The sequence below is a fragment of the Pholcus phalangioides genome, unplaced genomic scaffold (assembly GCF_987345545.1).
Source record: "Pholcus phalangioides strain wild (caught in Gottingen) unplaced genomic scaffold, Ppha-v1.0 ptg000024l_1, whole genome shotgun sequence".
Taxonomy (NCBI): domain Eukaryota; kingdom Metazoa; phylum Arthropoda; class Arachnida; order Araneae; family Pholcidae; genus Pholcus; species Pholcus phalangioides.
This window is the reverse complement of record NW_028301616.1, coordinates 5,920,613-5,935,974: the sequence shown is the minus strand read 5'-3', so window position 1 is coordinate 5,935,974 and position 15,362 is coordinate 5,920,613. Positions and strand designations below refer to the sequence as shown.

At 38.6% G+C, this 15,362-nt stretch overlaps 1 protein-coding gene across 1 annotated transcript; it reads left to right on the top strand.

Moving 5' to 3' along the window:
* The first annotated feature begins 6,788 nt into the window (after positions 1–6,788).
* On the top strand, positions 6,789–10,773 carry LOC149068637 (uncharacterized). The gene is made up of 4 exons (XM_089250864.1): positions 6,789–6,918; positions 7,916–8,041; positions 9,253–9,509; positions 10,633–10,773. The coding sequence occupies exons 1-4, from the start codon at positions 6,864–6,866 to the stop codon at positions 10,705–10,707; spliced, it is 513 nt and encodes a 170-aa protein (XP_089106990.1). The 5' UTR covers positions 6,789–6,863; the 3' UTR covers positions 10,708–10,773.
* Positions 10,774–15,362: the final 4,589 nt, after the last annotated feature.

Here is a 15,362-nt window from a genome sequence, read left to right as displayed (position 1 = left end):
TATTGACCATCAGCTCAAATTCCCGACGCATGTGGTGAAACAAATTGATAAGGCTCAAGACACCATGCAAAAATTGAGACGCATAGCAGGTCCAAAGTGGGGGATACGCCAAAAATTTAGGAACATTTTGTACAGATCGGTTGTACAACGGCAAATTTCATACGCAAGCGCCATCTGGTATAAAAACACGACACAGAGACTCCGTATATTACTAGATGTTGCCCAACGTCCGTTCTTATTGTATGTTACTGGTGCATACAGAACTACGGCCAATGATGTTCTGTATACTGCTACGGGAAACCCTCCGCTCAGCCTTTATGTTGAATATGACGCTCGTCGATCTACAATCCTGCATTTGGGTAAGGATGTTTGGATGGACGGAATTCTTATAACACCTGATGCCTACGAAGGGAACAATTGGAGTTAGCTTCATCATCCCAGTGTGGACTTGTTCCAGAATCAAGTTCCGCTGCCTTGTGCGGAACAATGCTCATCGGATGAAGCTATTAGCATATTCACGGACGGCTCAAAAACAGAGACATCCACGGCCTGTGCATACGTAGTTATGAATGCAGAAGGATCTGTTGAAGAGGCTTGGAGTCGACGGTTGCGTCTAGGGAACAGCATCTTTCAGACGGAGGTTCTGGCCATACTAGCTGCAGTAGAATGGGCGATTAAGCAAAATCAGCAGACGACGATATATACTGACAGCGCGTCTAGTATTAATGCGATTCGTGATCAGCGCACTCCACATGAAAATACTCGGAATACGCAAGCATTTATACAACCATCCGTCTATCAGTATCGAATGGGTCAAATGCTATGCAGGAATAGCGGGGAATGAAATTGCGGACAGATTGGTCAAAGATGCTCTTAATCTCCCAACGGAAGAACAACTCTTGCTACCACGCAGTCACATCAAACAGGCGCTAAAAGTGACCTGTTACAAAAGTGGCAACAGCTATGGGACAAGAATGCACATAAAGATGCCTATAAGATACAGGAACGCGTCCGTTGGAATAGTTCCATTTGGTCTAGAGAGAAAGTTATTATGATAACTGAGCACGACCCATTACTGAAGTATCTAGAACGTTTCAAGAAGTCGGACAACGCCATGTGTGCTTGTGGTGAGATTGGATCTTTATGGCATTACCTGACATCTTGCCCATATACAAAAAAAATTTCATTTTGGTGCTATTCCCGAAAACGGTCGACTCTGTTTCAAAAGAAGAGTTTTGAAGAGCCGTATGAGCCTTGCTCGGGTGCGGTGGATCATATTGTTCCTCGATAATAACTTACACCGCATACATACTAAGAAGACTGGAAGTGCGCGTCTGAGTGGTGGGAGCGATGGCGAGTTCAAACCGGCAAGAGGCCCAGTGATTGTCTTAAGAGGAAATATGATCTTCGACCACGTCGGCGTCAAAACAAAAGTAACCGATAAATGGAAAACAGAAGCAAGTTCACCTGCAAGGAGGAGATAAATCAAACCACTGATGGCAAGGACGAATTAAGTGTGATTTACTCGGCTATATAGTGAATTGTGCTGATCTTAGTTCACCCGGTGACGATTCCAGTGACGATTCCGGTAACGACTTACGGCCAAGACGATGATGACTGTGACTAATTCACCGTGATTCGAAATTTTATATTCCAAGATTATCGGCAATCATTCGATCCATTGACGATTACTATATTCTTATGGGATGGACGGCTATACACCGCCATCTTATAATCCCGTTTACGATTTTGATTGCATATTGGCGTTGATTGTTTAGATTTTATTTATTTGTTATACGACTTCAGGAGTTGACGATCAATTTTTATGTAAATTATTTTATTTTGCTGCCTTCGTCTGAGGTGGTCATGTCATGTTGTTTTTAATAAAACTTTCCGGACACGCCTATCCTTCGGGAACGCTTCGATATCTCTCTGAGATGGGAAGCGGGGTGTGCCCGGTCTTCAAAGGTCAAAAGGTCTCACACAGCAGTCAAATATTCTGAAATATTTTTTGCATAGAATTTCGTATTGTCAAAGCGATTTCGTCGACCAACAGAATAATTCTGTGCTCAGATGGCGAAATGCTGCTGCAAGTCACTTTTTCGAAATTTCACGAAGGAAAACTTGTAAACATTATTTTGAAAAAATGAGATACCGGGGCTTTTTTGACTTATTGCAATTTGCCTCCGCTGTTTCCTCATAAATTGAAAAAATTTTGTCACCTTCCAAAATTTTGACGGACGAGACTCCAGAATTCGAACAACTCAATTTTTTGGGAAAAATGACTTGTGACATTCTGCCATCTGACCACAAGTCTCAATTATTATATTACTGCTCATTTCCACGGTTGTATGAACTCCTGCTAATCAGGAAGTTTTTTTCGCACGATTCTTTCAGTCATTCGGAAACGACTTTAAACTTCAGGTCCCGCGGTCTCTTAAAATCATCACCCATCCCCATGTGTATAAAGGGAGTAGCCCCAAAATAAGAAGATGCGGTTAAAACAATTTGACTTTTCTGTGTTCATTCTTAGTTTGAGATAAATGAGAGCAATTTGTGTAGAAGCATGTGCCATGAGATAAGAGTCATCGTGTTTAATTCTTAGAGAATTTCGGACGTTATGGTGAATGCGTCCTTCTACTCGCTATAACCGAATATTTTTTTGAATCTTTGGCATTAGATATTCGACAATCACTTGTTACAGCGAGATTCTCGTTGTAAGTCGAACTAGTTAAATCCGAGTTTTACTGTATGAAAATGCATGATAACCAATAAATAGCCTTCGTTGAAAAGCACCGTTATAAAAATTTATACATATGATAAGCGGCTCCGTTTTGGTTGGAAAACAATTGTTGTTCATTGTAGGTGCAGTGGTGACATCTCTTATAAACATATGAAAGGGACATAGCCGAAGATGTGTGCGCATTCGTCCTCGGCTTCAAGCTCAGGAATTTCTGGTAACCCTACGTCAACGCTTTCTCTCGCATATTGATTACGTAAAAAATGAACTATACAAACAGAAAAAAATGGGAATAAAAAATACTAAACGTCATCTTGTTTAAAAAATCCTGCTAAGCTGAATAAAATACTTTATTGCTATTGTTAGGATGGACTTACACATGGCTACGTTTCAAGTCGCGTAATGAAAAAGCCGGGAACTGGAAAAGGCTTATATTCTGGTCTGTTTTGAACCAGGGATGGGTTCATCCACCACTGTACATTATGTAAAGTTCTTGCGAATTTTTGGAAGCTATTTTGCAATTCTAAATATTGTGCGGCCGTACAATTTATAACCCCACAAGTGTGGGGCTGCCAGGGATCTATCTATCCCGGGTACCGAGACGATTCCTATCATTTTTTGTTTTTTTCACCATAAATATAGAAAGTCCCGTGAAAAATATCTCCTGGGGGCTCCCGTTGAAGGGTTTCTCCTCCAGCCTACTTAAGCTTTCTTTTCCCCCTAGATTAATAACCCAATATGGGTAATATTAAACTCTAAGTAGTTTAAAAATAAAACATATACAACCATGGCGGAAATCGCACTACTAGTCCAGGATGGCTAAGAAATGACTCAGGGGTATGCACTGATTGCCAATTTCAGTCGGAACCCACAGGCCACTATGTCATATTTAGGATTTAGGAATGTAGACTTGAACTTGAGATTTTCAGTTTCCATTATGACAGAACTTCTCTGGACAACTTGCCGTTGCTAGTTGATGCGAAGTACCGAGCACTAAGCTTTCGTCTTGGTTTCTCTACTTAGGTAGAGATGTTGATAAGGCAAAATGGTTGCTTAAAAACAACCACCAGTACATTTGTTTAAAAATTATATATAACCCTTTATATATAGAATATTCTCACTAATACAAAGCAATATCAATATACTGTTAACAGTTTTCAGGGGTTAAAACATCTTCTACCCCATCAGATTACACTTACTTTCAAAAATAAATCTCGTCGATTGCAAATATTCTCAATATCTACAATATTAAACAAATCAGTTTCACAAAGTGATTAACACAACATAAGTTTACAGCATATTTTGCAATATATTTCCATTTAGAATATGCAGAAGATTTGCCTTTTCACCCTCACACTACGTGTTCTCTTTAGCTCTACACATATATAGTGGAAATGCCCATTTTTTGTGGGGGAGGGAAATCACTGACAGTAGTATATTTATACTATGCGGTGGGAGGTGTATAGCATTTCAATGGCAAACCGTTGATCCTAGAGACATACTTCCAACTAGAAAGAGTTTCCAAATAACGTGTAATACTCAAATATGTCATTCATTGTATGGTAATTAAATTTAAAAAAATTAAATTTTTATACAGTCCCCGTGTGCGTCAAAACTCAATTGGAAAGTTGTTGCCCTCTCTGTCCTGATGCCGACGAAAAACAGAAACTTGGATCGGAAACATCGTTAAATGCAGGTAAAACGATTTTTCCGCATTCACACAGAGCTGTTCATTCCCAACTTTCCTCCGATCTTCGAATTCGAATATCTCAGTGGATATTACACTTGGAAACATGGAATTTTTTTCGTTGGCATCAGGATAGAGAGGGCAACAACTTTCCAATTGAGTTTTGGGGTACACAGGGACTGTATAAAAGTTAATTTTTTTATTTTAATAACTATACAATCTCTTGAAACATGAATGACATATTTGAGTACTACACGTTATTTCGAAACCTTTTCTAATTAAAAGTATACCTCTTGGACCTCGCGGTGCGAATCCGTCACTGTGACCACTGGGCCATGCTAGAAATATGGCCATTTTTCTAACTAGGAGGGGTTGAAAATTTTCCAGGATATTTTTTCCGGTTTGGGTCCATGCGTTACGACGGTCCGGTACCGAAGCCATCGTTAAATCACGACAAGCGGTTCGCCAGTAAAATATCATACGCCTTGTTTGCTATGCACCCTGTATATAGTGAAAAACCGATAGTATATAGTTTTATATTATATACAGGGTGTTCTGTTAATTGACCGACAAAATCAGTGGGTTGTTAGTAGACATCAAGTGGAACAAAAATTGCAATGGAACAAACATGGTGTCGCAAGCCACGTTGAGAGGGTGAAAATCGCGAAAAACGCATGCAGGTTTCGACGTCACGCTGGAACGACAAAAAATACAATAACTATAAAAAGATTTACTTGATTGATTATTACAAGAGTTATTGTGGAAGGGTTCTTATAACCGTCTCATTTGCATATTTCTACAGAAGTCACTCGTACCACACACAGTGCCACCTATCGGAAGTTTTTTAAGTTATTTTTTTTTTTCCTGTCAAAAAAATTCCCGTGACCTAGAGATGCTAACCCTGCAAACCTGTTTTTTATTTCGGTTATCTTTCCTGTTTTTATTCATTCTTAAAGTTTCTACTAACTTTTTGCTCCACCCTGTATATGTCCACGTCAAGCATGTGGTCGAAAAAAATGCCGGTCGAAATTTTTACATGCCTCAACCTTTTCGGACAATAGACATGCCCAGCTCTGGTATCCATACTATAAAAATATCTGTAGCACTTTCAGACCCTGGTGCCATGAATGAGTGGGTTGATTTTTCTCAGTGTCGATTTTTTTCTCTTGACCTCAGTGCCCTTCAAGCCCTGACTTGAAGGATTGTTTAAGTCTTGAGTTAGAAATACAACTGTATGTTGAATATGAAGTTTCGGGGTTTCGGGGAGCGGGGACTTTCATCAAAGCGCAGCAGAAAGTTGAAATTTCAGGGGTTTTAAGATGGCTTCGAAGCGAAAGTGCCACCGGGAAAACTATGATTTATTACATTAAACTCTGCAATAAAATTCTGGAACAAAATTGTATGTGAAGATAAATATATCCTGCATCATCACGGCTGAAGAAATTCGAACAAAAATAAATTATATTTTTCAAATAAACATTTGCTGATATTTCTGTTTTTTTAATGCATTTTTTTGAATAGCAAAAATGCAAAAAACACATTTTGAAAATTACAAAGAATGAAAGCTTGGGTTTAAAAGCATTATAGGATAGACGATATAGATCAGTGATTCCCAACGTTGGCGTTAACGCCCCTTGGGGGGTGGTAAAAGCTGCAGGTATAACATAGGATCGAATGGGTTAGATTGCGTTTTGGGAGTGATGGGAGAAAAAAAATTCTGAAGAAGGGGGCGATGGGACAAAAAAGGTTTTGAAACTATGATATAGATGATGTGTAAGGCCGGTATTACAGTATAAAAGTTTGATAAAATCCCTTTTATAAAACTTGAAAAATATAAGCAGTAAGTTTATTGGTTACATTCTAGAAAATGCAACCGGTGACTTTATTAGCTGCATTTTTTAAGTTTTATAAAAGGACTTTTACCAAACTTTTATAGTGTAATACCAGCCTAAGGCCGGAATTACACTGTAAAAGTTTGATAAAAGTTATTTTATATAACTTCAAAAACACAACCGATAAGTGTACCGGTCACATTCGGGCAAATGTAACCAATAGAATTATTGGGTGGGTTCTTTTTTTTTCCAAGTTTTGTAAAACATCTTTCATCAAACTTTTACAGGTTAATCCCGGCACAAGTTTTTCTTCCGTTTTTTTCTTCTTTCTGAGACGTAAGTTCCATGAGAATGCAACATGTTTCGTTCAGGTGAGTAATTTAATTACCTTTTGCCGATACGGAATCTCTCAAAAACATCACACATTCCTCTCTATTTTCCGATCCACGATTGTCGGTCTCCTTACGTCTGTTACTAAAACATCTGTTCCGCCAAGACATCTGTCTATAAGATATTTGTTTTGTCGGATGGCTTCTTTTATCGCCCCCGCTTATATAGTCGAGTGTGGCACCGTGCAATTTCTTTTACCGTCTCGTAAATCGAAATGAAGTCCGTTGCAGTGCTCATCACCTTTGGCTTGCTGTTATGTCTGTGTTCAGGTAAGCACGAACATATTACAGTTCTTTGACGAAATTATCTTAAACTGGGAGCGGTGAATCCATCCTTGCTATAGCAGACCCGCTATATAGGGTGTCCTGTAAGTGCTAAGGCGGCGTTTATCGTATCATCATCCTTCAGTCGTAGAGGTATAGCTTAATTTAAAAATGTTCAAAAGGCGCTCAAAAATCACCCTGTGCCAGGTTTTAGAGTGAAAGTACAATGTCACAAAATAAGATTCTAAATTTTTATACGTTTACTAAAATTTTTACTTATCCCCCCCCCCGTCCTCTAACTTATAACGGTTACCCACCCTTTAAGCATAGCTTAAGGGTGGGTAACCGTTATAAAAACCGGTCGCAAAGAATTTCTTAAAGAGAAATTGAGTTTTTAGCCTTCAAATAGCATTGAAAATTAACAGAAATCGATTATAATAACATATAAAGGTATTTTTCGAAATTTTAATTTTTTAAAAACATTTTTTTACATTAAATATATTTTTTTTTGGTCTGGGGGAGTATGAGCCCCCTATGCCCTCTCCTGCGTATGTTTCTGATCTCACCAATATGCGTTAGGAGGTAGGGGGGCAGTGCTGACGAAATTTTGCTGACAAGGGGGGGGGGGTCAAAAATGGCTAAAGATTTGCTGACGTAATACTTCAACGGCCCCTTAATGAAAAATATGATTTCATAATTACTGAAAGAAATACTTTAAAGAAAAAAATCTATAATTAGTGAAAGAAATGGTTTCAGAATTGTGGAAAATTTACAATTAGTGGAAGAAATAATTTCAGAATTATACGGAAAGATACAATTTCAGAATTGAAGATAGTTACAATAATATGATACGATGAATAAATATACAATTTTAGAATTAATAGAAGGAATAATTTTCGGATACAAAAAATTTCAGAAGTACGAAAAATTCACATTTAATCAAAGAAATAATTTCTCAGAATTTAACAAAATTTGGAATGATTTTCTTTGTTGGCCTGTTTAGCTGTCCAGATCACTAATCAGAACTGGTTCCAATGCAAATTTGACAGAGATGACTGTGGGTTCGTCAACCTGCCTCAATCCAGCGGCAGGTGGGGGCGGAGCTACGTTAAAGTCGGAGGAGCCCAAGGTATGCAATTTTTCTCTCAACTATGGAATTTAGTTTTCATTACCATGAACTGTGTACTCTAATGGGTTTCTGGAATATCAACTGTATATTAAAGTATTTCACTTATTGCGAACGGTGGAAAGGAAGTTTGAGCTGCATGAAGATGCTTTTAATATAAATAAAGTTTTTAACGTAATTTATCGCTGAATTAAAAATAAGATTACGCGCAGAAGAGAAAGAAGAAAAATCCGCATAAACGTCACTTATAAAATGGAGGAATGTTGTGCTTCTGACATCTGCTGCCACCTATCAAGAAAAATCAAAACAATTTGCTATTAATTTACCTACTAAAATTAATTGTTTTTATTAGACCAGTATGTAGCGTGAAAATGAATAATTTGCAGTATTGTTTACTTTAGGCTGCATATTGGTGTGAATCTCATCTGCCAAAATACCGGTTAATATAATTTTATGGTTTCCGAAGCAGTGAAACAAAAAACTAAAATATAGCACCCGATATTTTTTTTTTTTGGCGCATGTGTGTAACTTACACTTGTTGTGCAGCATAAAAATAATCAATGCGTATTAATAGTGTACCACATATTGCTCATTATTTCTGTGCTGCAAACCGGTTCAAACCAAACAACCAATTTCGCTTGAAGACTGTTTCTCGCATGTATAATGGTAGCGTTTGACAAAATAATTAGAAGGTTAGGAAATTTTTCCAGTATTACAGTCGAATCCCGTTTTAACGAATACCGTTATAGTGAAAATCTCGTTCTAACGAACACTTTTCTGATCCCCCAGGTAAGTTTACATAGGAACAATGAAAAACCTGGAATTCCTATATAACGAGATTTCGTTTTAATGAAGTGACTTCTCCGGTCACTTGGAGTTCGTTATAACGGGATTCGACTGAGTTAATATTTTTTTCCCTAGTTCGAAAATTACAGTACAACCTCTCTTTTGCGGATATCGACAGGACAAAAAAAAAAACATCCGTGAAAGATCGGCCACCGTTAATCAGGGATTTGAAATGCATATTTTTATTACCCAATTAAAATAATTGTTTTACCGTAAAAATGGGGAATGACCGTTGAGAGGGGTGGGTGGGTTTACAGTATTTTCCCCATTTTTACCGGTCCGCGAAATTGTTCACTTAATTTCATCGGTCCGCAAGTAGGAAAATGTTGAAGAACACTGGTGTAAATGACATTGTTTCTTCACGACAGGTTACGTGATGCTGTTGCAGTCGAAGAATAACCAAGCCATTAAGGCCACCATGGAGTCTCCTTTCTTCCAGACGAACGCCAATGCGCTGTCCATGTGCATTTCCTATGACTTCTTCATGTTTGCAACCAATGCCGAAGTCAAAGTCACGGCCTCGGATAGTTCTGGCAAAAATGCCTGGGCCTATAACTACGTAATCAAATCAGAATCATCTTGGCTTACGCGTAGCCTGTCTCTGAACGTTAATAGAGCACTAAAGGTGAGACCTTCATTTTTTCTTAACCGAATTAGAATCATTTGACGCCCTGAGGTTGTCATGCGATTTTTTTGACATGTAAGACATATAAATCATATAACGTCCTCAGGGCGTCATACAGCTGTGTGTATGTATGTGTCCTCATCCATGCTGCTATAGGTTTTAATTACACGGTTTTCTAATTACACAGTCGAAACTCTGAGGGTATTTAACCCCAAATTTCTTCGGGTGCTCTCTATTTGACGAATAGGCGATAAATATGGTAACCTTGTCCTAACCTAACCACACGTTAGAAAGGGGAAAGGAAAACAAGTGGAAGAGAGAAGGAAGAAAAAAAAACAAATGAAAGAGTAAAACAGTATAATGGATAAGTTGATAAGAAGAGACGTGGAAGTCTGGGGGGGGGGGCACGGTCGTTACTGCTGGGGGGGGGGGCACGATGATGATTATGTCAATTCATGTATACGCATGCACATTCTATCTGTCGACTCCAGCTTTGGCGCTGGGGGGGGCAATGCCCACTACACCCCCCCCCCCCCGTATCTCCGCCCATGACAAGAATGTAGGTAAAAAATTAGATTTCTCTCTTTTCACCCTCATCCTGTGTCCTCCTTCACTCTTATTAGAAAGATACATCATACGTGGAAAAAACTCATTATCAGGTTATACAGAAAACCAAGAGGGAAAAATTTATAGACTTACATCAAAGCTTCGTGATGATGAGGAGAGAGGAAAGAAAACAGAGAGAACTTGTTTGAATTTATTCCACTGGCGTATCGACGCAATATTTCATCTTTGATCGTAAAGTGGTGAAATATGACATCACTTGGGTTAAAGAAAATAAGAATAGATACTTAAATATCTATTCTTTACATGAATAAGTATTTAAATTTTACTTCAACTGAAATGAAAGCCACACACTAACCATTCAATGATAGAAATGATGACTCTAATGTTTATGGGCATCTTTTTCTCAGCCACCTTCGTTGGGAATTTTGCCTGTTGTGGCGTTGTATTTGTATTAGAAAAAAATAATTATTTGTTGCGAAATCTATGGATTTTTTTTCGTTGAAATTTTATTTGAATTCTGCAAATTTTTCAACGTACAATATCTTTTATTTTTCAGATCTCTGTCGAAGGAAACGTACAACATGGAAGCATTGCCATCACAAACTTCAGGATTAGAAACGGTAGCTGTTGAGAGCTTTAAGGCAAGTTGATGATCAAAAATTTCACGCTATATTTTTAATAAAATTCTGCCATGAAAAAAAAAGGTCGCACAGCGTATATTTATTTAGTAAAATCCTCACACAAATACGGAGACGTTTGATTTCATACGTATTTGGGTAAATGCATAAACGTGAGAGGGGTGCGCCATCTACGTGTGAAACGATGTAGAAACGGCACATTAAATACAATCGATCCCGCTTACGTTTTTCAAAAAAACCGTAACTAAAAACGTTATAACCGAAAAATGTCTATAAAGATCATGAGACATAAATTCACACCGACCATAGCTTTTTTATGTCGTTTTTAATTTATTAACAAAAATTACGGTACACATAAGAGATTTAATAATTCGTATTTTCTCGATTTTATGCCGATATAAACTCGGAAAGAAAAGACATCTGGTCACCACCGGGACTCGAACTTAGGCCCTGTTGCACACCGGGCAGGGATGCTGCCATCTACACCACTGGACACACACTACCCTGCCATCCTTATTTCACGCACTGTGGCGTGAGGCACGGAAGTAGAGGCAGTATCAACTTCAGCAAATGGTCCCTAGGATGAGACGGTAGAGATAGACTGCTTGCTTGCGGGAAAAAAAACCAAGAGAAAGATAGAAAAAAAGAAATCTTTGCATTTCGATTGATGTGCAATGCATCTTTGAACCTGTGTTTTCTTCATCAAAAAATCCATCATAGATTTTTTTTCCCCCTTTGCTGAAGTTAAACTACAACAGAGTCAAGTTTCCGTAAAATCTGGATAACATCACACACCACACATTTTCTTGCCTTTCCACATAATATCGAAAAATTTCCAGTAATTTAATTGCTTCTGCAAACTTTACAACTGGTGGTGACAGTGGTTATCAGGTACAAATTTGAGAATTTTCATTTTTCTCTCTCTAAACTTAGAGCTAGTCCTAACTTTCCTCTTTTTGACTTGAACTGTGATCGGCGATAATCTAACGCGTTTACTGATTCATTTTCCGAAATTTCAAAGTCATGAAAGCATCGTAAAGACTGTTATGTGAAGAATTAAATTCCAAAAAAGTAAAGTTGGGAAATGCGATATTTATTATCTTGAAAAAAGTCGCTTCTAAATACTACTTGATGCTGGCGTCTGAAAATCTGTCAAGTTGTTTATGTTTTGTGTCCATGTCACTCGTTTGTGGCTTGATTTTGTATCAATGGATTCAGACGTGGATGAAAAAAAGAGCGCCGTTTATTCCTTTGTTGTATGCAGTCGTATGTAACACCACAATGAGAAGATTCGTATTTTTTTGAAATCGACCTAATGCGGCAAATTTGAATAAGACCACAGAGGAAAAAAAGTAACTTTTCTGAGAACTTTTTTGTAGTTCTTCTCTCTGTTAAGCCCCCTGTTCAGAGACATAACTTCAGTCAACCTTGTGTATTTGAACAGTGATAAAGTCAATTATGTTCTGCATACTATTGGTGGACAAAATAAGTGAACAAGAAGCAAAATGTTCAAATTGTTATTGTGTCTAATCCTTGAAAAAGTAAAAGAAACATACTTTTCAATCGATTCTACTATATGCGGAAAAGAAATTATTCTAAATAGTCATAAAAGAAAAGCCCCACCTCTTGTTTTCACGCTATGGTTAATCACTAGCACACACATTATCACAATTTTTGTTTCTTTACATAGAAGAAAAGGTGAAAAGTACGTGGATTTCAGGGAGGAAAAACTCCGATGTGAATAGTCCGAACGTTGTAAGCGGGAGTAGCGAAAAATTTAAACGTTGTATCCGGGAAAAGTTAACATTATCATTATAGGGAAAAAGTTAAATTCATGGAAATTAGTTGTACTAAGCGATGAAATGTTCTTAGCGGGATCGACTATAAAGAAGTATTTCGGAATCATACTGGAGAGAAGCGAGGATACTGGCACACCAAGTTACTGGTCACGGGTATGCTCAAATCAATCTCTAGTTGCTCGGAGATCCAGAAACTGGTTGACCGAAGACTCGAGTTGCCTGTTCTCCTGCTCATGGCGCTATTAAGAACACTTCAAAACCAAAAAAAAAAAAAAAATGACGTAGTTTTTTGTTCATAACCTTCACACGATCACAAGAATATTTTATAATATAGTGCACACACCGCCTAATGTGATCGCATTGTAACTCGGAGGTTTCTTATAACAATGCAAAAATCGAGAAAAAAAAATTAACTGAAAACTATTGTGAATTTTCCAATGAGTTTTTAAAAGATACCATTTCTCTCATCGTACTCGTCATCTTTAAGAAAATTTCGCAAAATTCTGACTGATACTTGTTTTTCTTTCAATCGCCAATTTTCACCCGGCTCTATCATTTCTTCCGTCACTGTATTACACTCATGTCCATAAATTAAGGATAATTCAGAATCACACGGAAATCGAAATCTAAAGTAAAAATTTCACCTGTAGGATTATCACACACACATCTGCAAGAATGATATGCAAATTTCAGGAAGCCACCAGATGATGCCGATAGTACGTCACAATGACGAGAGTGTAAGAGGGGGGTATATAAGGAATGGTGGCAAAGAAGTGAAATTGTTCACAAGAGTTCTGTAAGGCGCTCAGTGCCATAAGCGAATAGTTATGACACAGAGGACGCATGTGGATGATTTTGTACGTGGTAGAATTATCGGTCGCCTGGAATGTGGGCGTACTCAGATGGAAGTATCTGAGGAACTTGAAATTGCCCAAAGTGTCATCTCTAGGCTTTGGCAACGATTCCAAGATAACGGAAATGTCAGTAGACGTTACAGTACAGGTCGCCCCCGAGTTACAACGCCGAATGGAGACCGGTATTTGGCAGTAACTGCCAAAAGAAGCAGATGGCGCACAGCATCCGACTTGTCTCGTCAGCTATCTGCAGCCACGGGTACCACAGTTTCAAGGCAAACCGTGTACAGACGTTTGGGAGATATTGGTCTATATGCTCCCAAACGACCTGGAGTAGAGAACATGCACAATGTGGACATCGTCACAGTAGGCTTATGTGATGTTTTCCGACGAGTCCAGGTTTAGCTTGCAGTCTGATTCACGTCGGACTTTCATATGGAGAACGCCAGGTACCCGTTACCACCAAGACAACATCATTGAACGACACCGTTACGGTGGTGCAGCATTGCTCGTTTGGGGTGGAATTATACTGGGTTCCAGAACAGATCTGCATGTTCAAACCGGAACCATGAAAGCCCAAATTTATCGGGACATCATTCTGGAACAACATGTACGTTTGTTTAGGGGTGCCATGGGCACAGAATTTGTGTTTATGAATGACAACGCCCGTCCTCACCAAGCAAACATCGTGAACGAATGCCTTGAATCTGAGGATATAGCCCGTGTGGAATGGCCAGCATTCTCCCCTGACTTGAATCCGATAGAGCATGTGTGGGACATGCTTGGCCGACGAGTTACAGACCGTCAACCACCTCCTACATGTGTACCGGAACTTCGGAGAGCATTGCTTGCTGAGTGGAGTGATCTTCCCGAAGATCAGATCGATAATTTTGTTTTGTTTCTGAACCTTTATTTGTCGGAGCTGGCAATATCCTCAATTTATGGACATGAGTGTATATTAAAGTGACAAAGTTAAACTTACATGCCGATTTTTGGTGATTAATTTGCCATTAATTTTTCATAATATATATTTTGAAATGGAGGTTTTTTTTTGTTTTTTTTTGAAGGGCCACTCGAATATCATCACTTACATTCAAGCGATCTTTAATTTTTCAAAACTAATGAAAACATTTCTCAAAGGGGGGGGGGGTGGTAGCGAATGGTAAATGTGTTTACCAATAGCTGTTTTCGCTATTTCTGGAAATAGTTCTAACTGAACACACCAGAAATGTCCTAAAGTAGAATTCCGAAATTCCTGTCTAATACGTGCTCTAGCTTGCTTTCCATAAAAATCATTATTTTCGTTATATATTACCATCCTCATAGAATTAAGATATAAAAAATGGATCTCTCGTTCTCTCTCTCTCTCTAGTATCACTAACAGAAAAGAAACTTTTCCAAAAACATCTGGAAATAGCATATAAGAGATAATCACTGGTCCTCTGAATCTCTTGAAACTGGGAACATTCAAATTTCCCGTGACACATTAAGCCGAAAAATAAGCTGCGGAAATGTTGGTATGGGACCTTTCAAGTATTACGTAAGCAGATTTTCAGCCATTTTTTACCTCCTCCCCTCCCTCGTCAGCAAAAGTCAGCAAAACACTGGCCCCCCTCCCCTCGCCCCCCCCCCCGGTCAGCAGCTTAGAATATTTCATATCTTCAAAAAGGGGTGGTTGATGACGTAAGCAACCTTCAACCCCCCCCCCCCCCCCGATGCTGACGTAATACTTGAATGACCCCTATGATCTTTTTGAACAATTTAAAAATTCGATTTTTACTATCATTTATATCTTCTTGATATTCAGTAATAAATGTGACCGTCGTGAGATTAGTTAGGTTAGTTTTACCCTACTGTTGACAGGCCGAGGTTCTCCGGATAGATACGGGTGGGGGTGGGGAATTGGTGCACGTCGTACTAAGCCCTGGGGTCAAGGAACTTTGGCTCGGTAACCATAGTCAAAAACCGCGCGACGGACATTAAGAGGGTTGGCAC

What these genes read in the sequence shown, in the direction of transcription:
- LOC149068637 (XM_089250864.1), top strand. Translation starts at nt 6,864, where the DNA reads ATGAAGTCCGTTGCAGTGCTCATCACCTTTGGCTTGCTGTTATGTCTG. An exon ending in GCTGTTATGTCTGTGTTCAG is followed by an intron (nt 6,919 to 7,915) that starts GTAAGCACGAAC and finishes TGGCCTGTTTAG; the next exon opens with CTGTCCAGATCACTAATCAG. An exon ending in TAAAGTCGGAGGAGCCCAAG is followed by an intron (nt 8,042 to 9,252) that starts GTATGCAATTTT and finishes TCTTCACGACAG; the next exon opens with GTTACGTGATGCTGTTGCAG.